The sequence below is a fragment of the Felis catus genome, chromosome A1, assembly GCF_018350175.1.
Source record: "Felis catus isolate Fca126 chromosome A1, F.catus_Fca126_mat1.0, whole genome shotgun sequence".
Lineage (NCBI taxonomy): Eukaryota > Metazoa > Chordata > Mammalia > Carnivora > Felidae > Felis > Felis catus.
In genome coordinates this window covers 157,497,555-157,509,701 of record NC_058368.1, presented here as the reverse complement: position 1 = coordinate 157,509,701, position 12,147 = coordinate 157,497,555, and the positions used below count along the sequence as shown (strand labels likewise).

At 37.4% G+C, this 12,147-nt stretch overlaps 1 protein-coding gene and 1 long non-coding RNA gene across 2 annotated transcripts in view; one reads left to right on the top strand and one right to left on the bottom strand.

Moving 5' to 3' along the window:
- LOC111561730 overlaps positions 1–4,536 on the bottom strand; it is a 414,779-nt gene extending 410,243 nt beyond the window's left edge. Inside the window, exon 1 of the long non-coding RNA XR_006583250.1 lies at positions 4,278–4,536. This is a non-coding gene — a long non-coding RNA (uncharacterized LOC111561730). The remainder of the gene's footprint in view (positions 1–4,277) is intronic.
- Positions 1–11,883, top strand: part of ELL2 (elongation factor for RNA polymerase II 2) — a 73,740-nt gene extending 61,857 nt beyond the window's left edge. Inside the window, exons 9-12 of the mRNA XM_004001508.6 lie at positions 2,164–2,230; positions 5,649–5,820; positions 7,862–7,906; positions 7,997–11,883. Coding sequence (XP_004001557.1) covers positions 2,164–2,230; positions 5,649–5,820; positions 7,862–7,906; positions 7,997–8,113 — 401 coding nt within the window. The 3' untranslated portion in view covers positions 8,114–11,883. The remainder of the gene's footprint in view (positions 1–2,163; positions 2,231–5,648; positions 5,821–7,861; positions 7,907–7,996) is intronic.
- The last annotated feature ends 264 nt before the right edge of the window (positions 11,884–12,147 follow it).

The following is a 12,147-nucleotide window of genomic DNA, read 5'->3' as shown; positions in this document are numbered from 1 at the left end:
AATTAATGTTAACACAGGGGAAATGTCAAATTCTTTATAAAACCAGCAAGGTAAGATTGCGTATGCAGATCCATAACATCATCTTTATTCAGAGGGAAAGCAATTTGTCTTATGCAAGGCTGTTGGCAATTTGCTTGATAGAGCTTAAGAAATTATTTTTTCAATTTTGAGAACACTGTTTTAGTAAACTAGCATTAGTAAAATTTAACCATTTCAAGCTTTTGAAAACTTACAAAGCCAGATAACCTAGAGATGCAAAGAAGCTTAAAATAATGCTTTACTTCTAAAGAAAAACTAATCATAGGAAGACCACTTACCTAAGGTGTAATGATTTTTAACACCTAGTAACAAAATTATATTTTTTCTTATTTAAAAAAAAAAAAAAAAGTTGTCCTCTAAACCTTAATGTCCCCCAAACAGCACATCCAAGATTCAAGCCCCTCATTTAGCATTGCTGCCAATTTTAAACTCAGCATAACCAAAGCAAAATTCTCGAGGAAAATACGACTTTAGAAAAGTTACTTTAATGAAGAGGTTAAAGAGTGTTGCCTTTCTGTAATTTGCCCATAATACTGGAAGTCTGTAATTCTTAGATTTAACTGACCATTTTTTACCACATGAGAGGAGCTTTGCAGCATAGTAAAATGCAGTGCCTTCACTGACCTGGATTGACTATACTGCACATCACAGCTTATCTGTTGAAATATTTAGATTAGTATGATACTATATAGTGACCCAAAAGGTAGGTGTAAGCTTTTTCCCTCAAACACTGTTGTACTTAAATTTGCCAAGTCAGGAAGAGGCAAGCAGTAATAACACCTTGTGTTCAGAGTTAGTATACCTGGGTATATCCCAGTCCACACACTTCCAACGCTGAGATGGTGATCCTGAGTCAGGCTAGTGCTGGGAGGATTGGATCCCAGTATGTTGAGATGTACAGCAAAGTTTGAGTGTTCTCAGAGTTGGAGACTTGAAGAAACAGACTGAGTCTCTGAATCCTTCACTAAGGATGTAGTACCTTTCAAAGCCATTTGAGATTATCACAAACTGAGGATAGATCCAGACCCACATCCCCTGAATCTGTTGGAATTTATCTAGGTCTATGGCAAAGAAGAAGCCAGGTTGACATGCACTTAATGCCTTTTCCTTTAAGACTCAGGCTATTATTAAAAAAAAAAAAAAAAAAAAAAAAAAAGGAGTAGGGGGAGTCTCAAAGTCTACACACACACACACACACACACACATAACAATAAGGCCACAGAGTTTGCATAATTTATTTCGTATACTTGGTCTTTTAAAATGTTGAACTAAGGAATTATCAAATATTCACTTTTGTTTTATATTGAACATGTCCATTTTGCCAGCAGGCAGGGTTAGGATGTGAGTTATTAATTTAATTCTAGTTTGAATGATAAAAAGTTACCCTAATAAAAAGTCTAAACTTACCCTCAGAAAATGTTGGTTGTGTTCAAACAAATAGAATCCTGAGTGAGGGATTTTACACATTTTCATAGCATAGCCATGAATGACTGGCACTTTATTTGTCTTTTTTTTTTTTTTAAACAAATCTGTGTAGTAATATGAGATTTAGAGATAAGAGACCAGAGGAGTATACATCGGTGTTCAGTAATGACTTATTTTAAATTACTTCAAAACCCATATGGGAAAACTTCCTACCCCTTCCACTGTCTGCATACAAAAAGGGTAGCAATAAAATACAGTGACTGAAGCGGTCTGCTACCTGACTTCATTGTCTCATCTGCCTTGTTCGAATCCTATGAAAAGTAGATGTTGATGTAAAATTTGTATCTTCCATTGTGTGGCTGCATCTGCCAGCACAGTCTTTGAATTGCTGGGCAGATGCCACAACTGTTATTGAAAGAATAGAAGACTGACCTTGGGTTAAGACGGAATTCCTTTATTGTGCAGACACTGCGGTAGCCAGGGCGCTTTCAATGCCTGGCGTCAGTTCTGCTGGCCCTGCTCACAGGGCCTCTGTTGTTCGTGTGCAATTGTATTCCTTGCTCACTGTTGCTTATTGAGATGGAAGAATAGAATTTGAGGAAGAGTGTTCCAGATGTTTCTGATCTATTTTAGAATTATAGGCATTTTATAACCATACTGTTGGGTGAAAGCTTGATTTTTTTTTTTTTTTCTTTGTAGGAGTTAAAGAGGGCTGCACTGCCTCCACGGAGCCTTCTTCAACAATTGAACTCCCAGATTATTTGATGTAAGTTCAGATGTCTGCCAATGGGAGAGAACTGTTTAATTTTAGAAAGTTTGCAAATTCTTTTCCCATAATTTGCAAATGAGAAAAGAAGTTCCAGAAATAGAGTCCCAGAGCCACCCCTGCATTTGAAAGGCTGCCATTAAGCCTGCTCGTCCCAAATCCACCCCTGTCTGCCTAAGCAGGTTGTGTCTCCCCCAGCGCTGAGTTCTGCTCTGTGGCCTTTAAGTATAGAGAAGCCTGTCCTTTGTTCTGTGGCCAGGTCAGGCATTTGATTGTGGAAGATTTCAGGGGTCTGACTCTTCAAAGCTGACAGTCTATCAATGCACATTCACTTGTTGCCCCAAAGAGAGAGTTTATTACTGATAAAGTGCTTAAATCTCCACAGTTAATACAAAGTAGAGATAGACTGATTTTCATTTAAATAAAGTTCTGCCATGGAATTAATTTTAAAAGGAGAGAAGAGTAAAATCAGATCATTTCACTTTAGTACCAGTTATAATGTTTTTCTTGTTATGACAACAAGTTGCTAAACGCTGAGCTGGGGACATTTTTGTAACTGGTTATCACAAAAATTATAACTTGTAGACATAATTCTAGCTTTTTTATAGACTCAAAGGCTTCTGTAAGAAGAAATAATTAAGTTGCAAGAGCCTGGAAAAATGGAGAGTGGAAGAACAGACAGACTTGACTGCAGATAGCTTTGAAAATGAACAAGTGTGCAAAATAATTAGAATGTAGATTGGAAAATGGACTCTGAGCTGTATGAACGTTTTTTCTCTATTAGCATCTCATGGTGGACAAAGTTAAACTGTGCTGTTTAGCATTCTGTGTACCACAAAATGTTGATTTCCAGAGTAAAGAATATACTTAAAATGTGTTACTTTTGCTTAACAGTAGTGTGAAAGCTATACTTATTGGGGAATGATACAGCATGAAACCATAATGCTGGTTATCATCTCTTGACTAAAAAGAACCCAAGAAACCATACCGAGCACTCTCTCATCGGAGGCGGTATTTGGTTTTAGAGTTCGGGGCGTGGGGGAGCTGTGAAAAGTGGCCACCACCAAGCTGGCCCAGGGAGGGTTGCTTGGGGGACAGCATAGCGTCTGGCTCCACTGATGAGGGGTTTGCCTCTCCTACTGCAAACCCACTTCTCCTTAAAAGTCTTGCAGAAGTTGGCCCCCTCCGTTGACAACTGCAGGACTGTGCTCTCATTCTCTTGCGGTGGATTTTGAATTCCTCTTTTTTGTAATAGTGATGTAAACTAGTTCTATGTGACAGAATCGTGTGGGGAGGCTAAAAAAGAATTCTAACCCTTTCCTCATGCACTCAGGATGTTGCTGTGCTTTGTCAACTTAACCAGTTAATTCTATATTTAAAAACTGGTTTTTAACATCCTAATCTAAGGGATGGTCGCTGCATCTGCCTCAGTGCATTTTGGCACATTTGTCACGTTTCTGGCTCTCAAAAATCACAAAAGTATGTAACCTGTGTAATCGTTTGCTTAATTTATTAAAGTAAAAGCAATTTATTTTGTCACAAAACTGTCTATTATGATTATAGCCAATTTTCTTAAAATGGTGAGAAATCATGGATTTTCAGAAAAATCACTGCAATTACAGAACTTAAGCTGTTTCTTAAGAAAACCAAAAAGACATACAATAAAACCTTAATGATCAGCCTCTGAATAATTCATACCTAAACCACAATATCCCTAATTTTTATATAATAAGAATACTTTTGTTACTTGTGGCTGTGAAATATCCAAACCCTTTAAAATTTTATTCCATCATTACATTTAGAGCCAGCTGTAGAACCATAACAATTTTTGTTAAAAATAGTGAAATGCCTTTCATTCAAGTGCCAATATAACCAAATAATCTTCTATAATAGCAACACAACTGTTGGCCAGATTGGTGTTTTTCCCTAAGGAAATTATTAAATAAAATACTGAGGGTGAAGCCTTGTGTGTGATCTTGAGAAAGCAGGATATTTCATAGAACACATTAAGCCAGAGTTTCTCGAGCAGTGTAGCCATTTTGCTTACCTGCACTTGTGCCCAGGAAGCGCTTTCCTGCCCTGGGCTTCCTCCGCTGTGACATCAGGACAGCCCTGCGTCACTGCTTGGCTCACCACACTCTTCTTACATCAGAGACATCAGCATACCAGTGCTGTCTCCCTCACACTTAGAAACCGAACCTCCACAAAGGCTAACTTGGCATGAATAAAAATATTAATGAGGACATTAAGTGCTCAGTTGCATCGCTTTTCTCACATTGCCAACCAGACATTTGTGCCATCTCATTTTAAATAAAACTGGTAAGGTTATCTAAAACCATTTTTGTGAAGGACTGAACTCCAAGGTTTTCCCACAGTTAAGAATATCTGTGCATGTCCGGGAGTGCTGAAGCACCTGCCCCTGATGGAGATTGCTTTGGAATGTCAGTTTTTATCTCAGAAAGTCAAGGGAACTTAGCATTCCATGGCAGGAACGCAGAGTACAGAGACCCAGGCCAGCCCCTGGTGTGATCCCACTTCCCAGAGCCACAAACAAATAATACTGTGTTTTAATATTAAAATGATGTTTTAATTTGCTTACCACTGAATAAACTGACACACTGGGAAAATGGCCTTCACTCACCCGTTCCCTAGAGGTATTTACACCCTAAAGTAAAACAGATTCGTGAAGAAACTAAGTTAGAATAATACTGTGACACTGACGTTCAGTTACATAGAATATGACACTTTAGGGCTGAAAAGACCTAGAGAGATATGCCCTTTTTTCTTTTTTTTTTTTCTTCCAGTCTGTCATTTCAAAAGAGGAAAATTATTCATTCCCTTTTGTATTCTATACATTTGCCTAGTCAAACATGGGAGGAAAGAGGCAGAGGGAACAAGCTTCAGGCGCCTTACTGGCAGCAGGTGTAAACGGCCAAAAGACAGACCTCCTCTTAGCCGCACAACTAGAGAGAGCTTTGACTTCAGCGTTTACTTAGTGACTGGGTGACACTCTCCTGGTTTCATGTTACCCACCGAGTCCTTCTGTTTCCGTGTGACTCGGAACAGATGGGTTGGCCTCTGCCGCTAGAGTGGTGGTGAATTATTTTGGATAGAGAAAGGTTTAGGAAGCTAAATCTGTATAAGCCTTGTTTTCTAGTCACACTTCAATTCCATTGCCACCGTGTTCTTTTCACATTTCACTTTCCTTCACTGAACATCTTAAGCTCTCCTGTGGGATAATTTCACCTGAAAGTTCTTTGAAGGAGTGACATGGCAGCAAACAGTGGCAGGGCAACTTTCAATCTAGGGAAACATGCTTGGATACAGTTTCTAAATATTTGTTTTAAATTTCAGACTTGTGCATTATGTTTATTCTGTAGTCTCTCTCCATTTATTTTTTTTTCTTTTTTCTTATTAGAAAATACATTGCTATCGTCTCCTATGAGCAACGCCAGAATTACAAGGATGACTTCAATGCTGAATATGATGAATACAGGGCCTTGCATGCCAGGATGGAGACCGTAGCTAGACGATTTATCAAACTTGATGCACAACGAAAGCGGCTTTCTCCGGGCTCAAAAGAGTATCAGGTAAACATGTTTGCTCCTAGACAGGCTCACTTCCATATTTTACCTTCTTTGTTCTCTACCCGGTCCACCCCCAGGCATCCCACTGGCCTTTGGAGAATGTCCTCTGGCAAACCAGCCTCTCTGCAGCTTTTGGTCTTCATTGAAAATTAGCTAGGAAACTAAATACAGTATTTGAAATAGTTCTCTAAAATAAGTAAACACAACGAACTGTATTTCTGTTAGTGGAAAATAACTTTATATAACATAATATGTATAAAATATGTAATAGAGGCTTATATACTTACTGTAACATAATAGAGTATCAAGGTAAAAAGCAAACACAACTAAATAGGAAAAAAGTTGATTTGGAATTCATTGAAATATTTAACTGCATTGCCAACTCAGACCATAGCTGTTAGATCTTGTGCTGTTCCCAAAAATTGCTATTTCAAGTCTATGTTTTTTTAGAAAAAAACTCAATCTGGCCTAGAATAGGGAAGATATAGACATAAAATATAAAAAGGGTTTAATACCACAGAGATTTGGGGCTTAAGTGAAGAAAAGCTTGGTGTTTCCAGCTATTCCAAAGACTGACATTTGTTAACAGATACTAAGCCATTTTCCCTTCCCTACTTTAATTAGTAGTATTACCATAGCTGGCAAACCAGTAAAAGCCAGACCCACATTCTGGTTGTTCTTTCTCATAGTTATAAGCAAAAGGATTAATGCAAATGAATGTGTCCCTCCTTATGTAGGCCAGATAAATTTGTCACAATTCACAACCATAGACGATGCCTTCGTTCTGGCCTAGTAACTGTTGTTCTGACAGGGACCCACATGAGAGAACGTGAATGGGTTTCCCACAATTGGCAAAACAACCTGAGAACATCTGTGCTCTAAAGACCATGCCTTCCATTAGTGGGTCTTAATCTTTAAACAGGCTACCTAGAGTTATGGAAGACTTTGCCAGAGGAATTTGTGTTTGAGGGTGCAAGAGGTCATTGATATGGTGGGGTGTTTTTTTCTTTCTTTCTTTCTTTTTTTTTTTTTTTTTTTTTAACATGTAGTTATTTACCAGTGTACCATGATTATATTTAAACTCTAATGTAATTCCAAGGATTGCTTAGTGGTTAGGAGCAGGCTACGGAGCTAAACTGCCAGGGTTTGATTCCCAGCTCTACCATTGAATATTTGTGTGACCTTGGGCAAATTACCTAACTTTCTTCAGAATCCCCATCCATAAAATAAAGTGATTAGATAGAGTTGTGCAGAATAAATGTAAGTATTTGGAAACTGCTTAGTCCATAGTACATAAGGTTAGATAAGTAAGCCATCTTCCCTAGCCACCCAATTTCCCTCCTGAGAGGCAATCAATGGTACTGGTTTCCAGTGCATTCTTTCAGAGGTTTGTGTGTGTAAGATGTATATACACAAGTATATACACAAGCAAATTCACCTGTGTGCTATATGTAATTGAATCTAAGATGTCATCAGTTACAATATGTACTATTGTCTTCTGTTCCAGTAAGTTAAACTGTCACACATTATTTGATTGCATTAAAATGAGAGGAAACATGCATCTTAGAAGGAAGTGGTTAGAATGTATTATATTTCTTCTCAAATGATATCAAACTGTATAAGTCATTCTGCACTTTGCTTTTTTTCACTAAACAATATAATGCATCTTAGAGAACTTTATATAAGTACATGAAGCACTTACCCCTTTTAATGGCCTTTTCATATTCCTTTGTATGGATTAATGGACATTTAAATTTTCTTTACTGTCTTTTGCTTTACAAACGGTACTGCAGCAAATAACCTTCTATGTGCAGCATTTCACTCAGGAGCAAGCAAATCTGAAAGAGAGGTATAAGTGCTGAGTCAGTTTTGCATTTGCTATTTTGATAGCTGTTGCCAATTGCCTTCTTTAAAGAGCGTACGAATTTACATTCCCATCATCAGTATTTCCCCACCCTTGCTGAATGTGTGTTAGCTGTTTATATTGCCCAAAAAAAAAAAAAAAAAAATTGTTCCCTTCTGATTTTAATTTTTAATTTTGTAGAATGTTCATGAAGAAGTCTTACAAGAATATCAGAAGATCAAGCAGGTAGGAATCATCACTGTGGGTTTCTGACCCGTAGTTGGGGCAGTATTATAAATTCTGCAACCTAATTCCTCCCGTCTGTTTCCTCTGCAGTCCAGTCCCAATTATCATGAAGAAAAATACAGATGCGAGTATCTTCATAACAAGCTGGCTCACATCAAAAGACTAATAGGTGAATTTGACCAACAGCAAGCAGAGTCATGGCACTAGATCTCTGCTTGGACCAGAAGATGTGAATAAACTTAAGCTTATTTATTTAAAATTCCAAATGAGTTGCTCTAAGATGCTAAAAAAATGAAACTTTGCTTGTTGAAAGTTTCAGTATTAGTAAACTTGAGTTATTTACTTTTTTTTTTTTTTTTTTTTTTCCATTTTACTTTGCTTCCCTGCATTTTTGAAGCTGCTTTTTCTGGTCCTTCTTCCCATGCCTACCCCACCCCCAAGACTTATGTTTGTCAATAGAAATAATTTTTTTTAGATATTGGAGATCCAGTGTCTACACTTCAAATCAGCTCTTTTCCTTAAAAACTTATGTTTGTCATTAGAAATGATTTTTTTTAAGATATTGGGGATCCAATGTCCATACTTCAAAGTTATGTGTGTTTAAAAAAAAAAAACAGTAATGTGCAAGGTGAAATGCTTTTGGATAAACATAAGCCTATTTTCTGACCTTTCTTAATGCAAACTCTTTGCCTTAAATGGTAGAATATTTAGAAATTTGCACAAAATACAAAAAAAAATTTTTAAACATTGTTTTGGAGGGTTAAGAAATAGAAAGGTGTATGTGTATGTGTATAAATATGCACACATATGTACATACAGGCTGACTTGATCTAGAACAGTAAATCCGCCCTGCAAGTTAACCCCCCATTGCAATGGTTGCCTTAAGGTGTTTGCTAGATGTGTACATAGTGTGGTTAATCATTAGCTACACTACTTCCCACTTGGTTAGAGCAATGGGAAGTATACTGTGGCCTACCAGCGTCTGAAAGCGTGTGCTCGACCAGTATGTGTGCAGAGGTGGTGTGGATGTGAGCGTGCATGGAGGAAAAAAGCTGCTACTCTCAGTAGGCCAAACGCTCAGGTTAAACAACAGACGAGTGTTACTGTAGGGTTGTTTTTGTTTTTGTTTTTTTTTTTCTGTCAAATTGCTACTTCTATCGTGGAAGACAAAAGCATTTCCATTTCAACAGTTTGTCAGCTTTATTAATGTTGGGCAAAATCAATATGTTATGAAAATGAAACAGATCTATAGTTTTGGGGCAAAATTATAAAATTAAACATGTAGGTAACCTATTTATATACTGCTATAAAGTATTTTTTGAAGAGAGATATGCAAAGAAGCTATTACCTACATGAAATGTATATTTAAAGATTTTTTTTCATCCTGGGAGCCAGGAATATAAAAAAGAGCAGATATATTTAACCATAACATACTGTGATTCATCAAACAGCACAAACTTTCATTTCATGGAGTTTATCTGTTGACGTTGATTTAAACTATCATTTGTTTTATCATGTGGGAACATAAGTTATGTGGTCAAAAATATAAGGATTTTGAACTAATGTTGATTCAAGTTGTGTTGTCTTATCGTATTGTCTTTTCAAAGTGCTGCCAGTTGAAAAGGGAAGCATTATGTTTACAAATCTGTTTTGAAATGTTTGCCAAAATTTTGGTAGTATCTTTAATAAAGATGTTTGTCTCCAGCATCCAAAAAATAAATAAATAAATAAGTAACTTTGTTGTGTATCGGTATAAACCAGAAAATGTTGGTATCTAGAGAACCTGAGAGCATGTAGATGAACTTTTCTCTTTGAATTCTTCTAAAACATTAACTGGAAAGAGTAGATAATATAGAAATGTATGCAGAAGTAAAAGACGATACAAAGACTGATACAAGACCCTGTACACTATAACTCTGTAACATTACTACAGGAATTTGATTTTTCTGTAGCACAGACGTCCTAGAGAATTGGTTTCTTTTAGCATTGAGATCCCTGGTGCTCTTCCTTTTACCTCAGAATTGGTACAATCATTACTAAATGTTCATTGATTTCAAACTTTGAGTTGAAAAAAGATAGGAAATGGGAATAAATGTGTTCCTTATATTATGGTGGAGTCTCCTGAGGGATTTGTCTATAGGTAATGACCTCACTGGTGTCATTTCTTGGACATCTTGGCCTTTTAATCAAAGATTGTCTGCTGCTATTTGCTATGAGCAGTGTTTTTCAAAAGCAAGGTACTTGGACAAACACTTGCATCACCCAAATTAGAATCCCTGGGTATAGGGCCCAGGTATCCACATTTTCCTAAATATGCTCCAGGTGACTTTTGCAAGTCAAAGTGTGAGGATCATTGGTTTAGTAATGGCACTAAACCTTTAGGTCTCTAAATCTCCTGCCTATCCATGTCAGCAGGTACAAATCACTCTTCCCTCTACATGATATGAGGCATCCTCTCAATTGCTTCACTGCCAACTCTTATTTCAGATCTTGTTTACGAACAAGCCTTCCCTGGTTGTTAGCCCTTGGAGCTCCCACCTACCCACAACAGCACATCTTCTGGTTTACAAATTGGGTGATAATGGAAGCTGGAGATAGGTCATGAAAATCCAGCGTTGCACATTCACAGACCTGACCACCTACCTATAAAAGCCTTAATTTAGATGTTTGTTATATACATGGGGCAGATCCTTGCAAAATGTGTGTTTGTCGGCACAAATTTGAGCTATAAATCTCTGAATCTGCTATTTTGAAGATGGCCATGAGCCTAGTAAAATATTTATAGTCATCCTTTATCTCCTACTGCAAGATTTTTAGATTCCCTCAAATAATTGCTACAGGAATGAGTGGCCACTTAGTACCACTCTAGTGGAAAGATTTATTTAGTTGTTTTGAGAGACACAGTAAGTATAAAACAGCATTATCAAGATGAGAGAATGAGGGGTATGTGTATGTGTGTGTGCGCGTGTGTGTGCATTTGTCACATTTCATCTAAAATAATTTGAAGCACTTTTGGAAATTTTTACCAACACCAGATTAACTCCAGATTGAATGAGCAGCTGACTGAGTACAAACCAAAAGGAACATTCACTAGATGTGGTTTTGTTTTTTAAGCAGGGGTTCTGTTTCCTATCTTGTTATTTATTTCCCTTGGAATAATACTTGGGGGTAACTTCCAACTCTTGAGTTTGATGGTGGTTCAGTACTTGCTCTCACAAAAATAATTGGTGTGGTCAGTTTATATCATTGCTCCATGCACAGTGACTGTAAAAATTCAGTATTCATTTCCTTTCATCTCTGATCTTTTAAACTTAATAGTTTTCTTTTCCCTTAAAGCATTTCACCTCATGATGTAAAACAAATGCATACTTGGATGTTGGAAGCAAGATGCTGAAATGGTTAGACACAAGTGGTCCATCAGTTCCAACAGTCTCCTTGGTTGCCTTACCCCTTCCACTAGTGCATTCTCTGCTTCTGGAACTTGGCTGAAACTCTTTAGCCAGTTCACTGTATTTCTGGCAGTGTGAGTGTTGAGTCATGTATGCGTGGTATATGCCCTTACTGCTATTGAAGTTCTTATGGTTTATTACTTGCCTAAGTGTTATTGAATCCTTTTCTTACGTGTACCGGATGGGGGGAAAATTCTAGCCAGCATTTTGAGGAACTTTTTGTGAAAGAATATTAACTGACATTACTAAATGAAGGCAACAGAAGATGTTATCATTGTTCTTTGTAACCCAAAACTAAACAAGGATGTGAGGCTCATTTCTAAGTATTTCTGTGTGTGTGTGTGTGTGTGTGTGTGTGTACACACACACACACACACACACACACATGTAACACACTGTTTCTCAGTTGTTCCACCCAAACCATCTTAGGACCCTCAAAGGTAAAATGTCACAAGGACTTTTCAGCAGCTGTGGTGGTCCCTTTTGTTCTACACCAATTTCAGTTCAATAAAAATGTTAACTTTGCAATTCTGGGAATTGTTTTTCCTTTGTCTCCTTTCAAGGCTCTTAAATTTATCTTTCAAAACAAAAACAAAAACCCCTAACAGAGTGCTCTCTGATGCCCTAATGTAAATGATCCTCCTGGGACAGAGCTATTTCTTGTTGGCGACTCTAGGAAGTGGGGGCAGGGTATTTGTTCCAGGACCTGCCTGTTTTCAAAGTGTAGGGCATGCCCTCCGGAGGCAACATCTACTTGGAGAACAAGAATCACTTACCGATTGTTTCCTATAC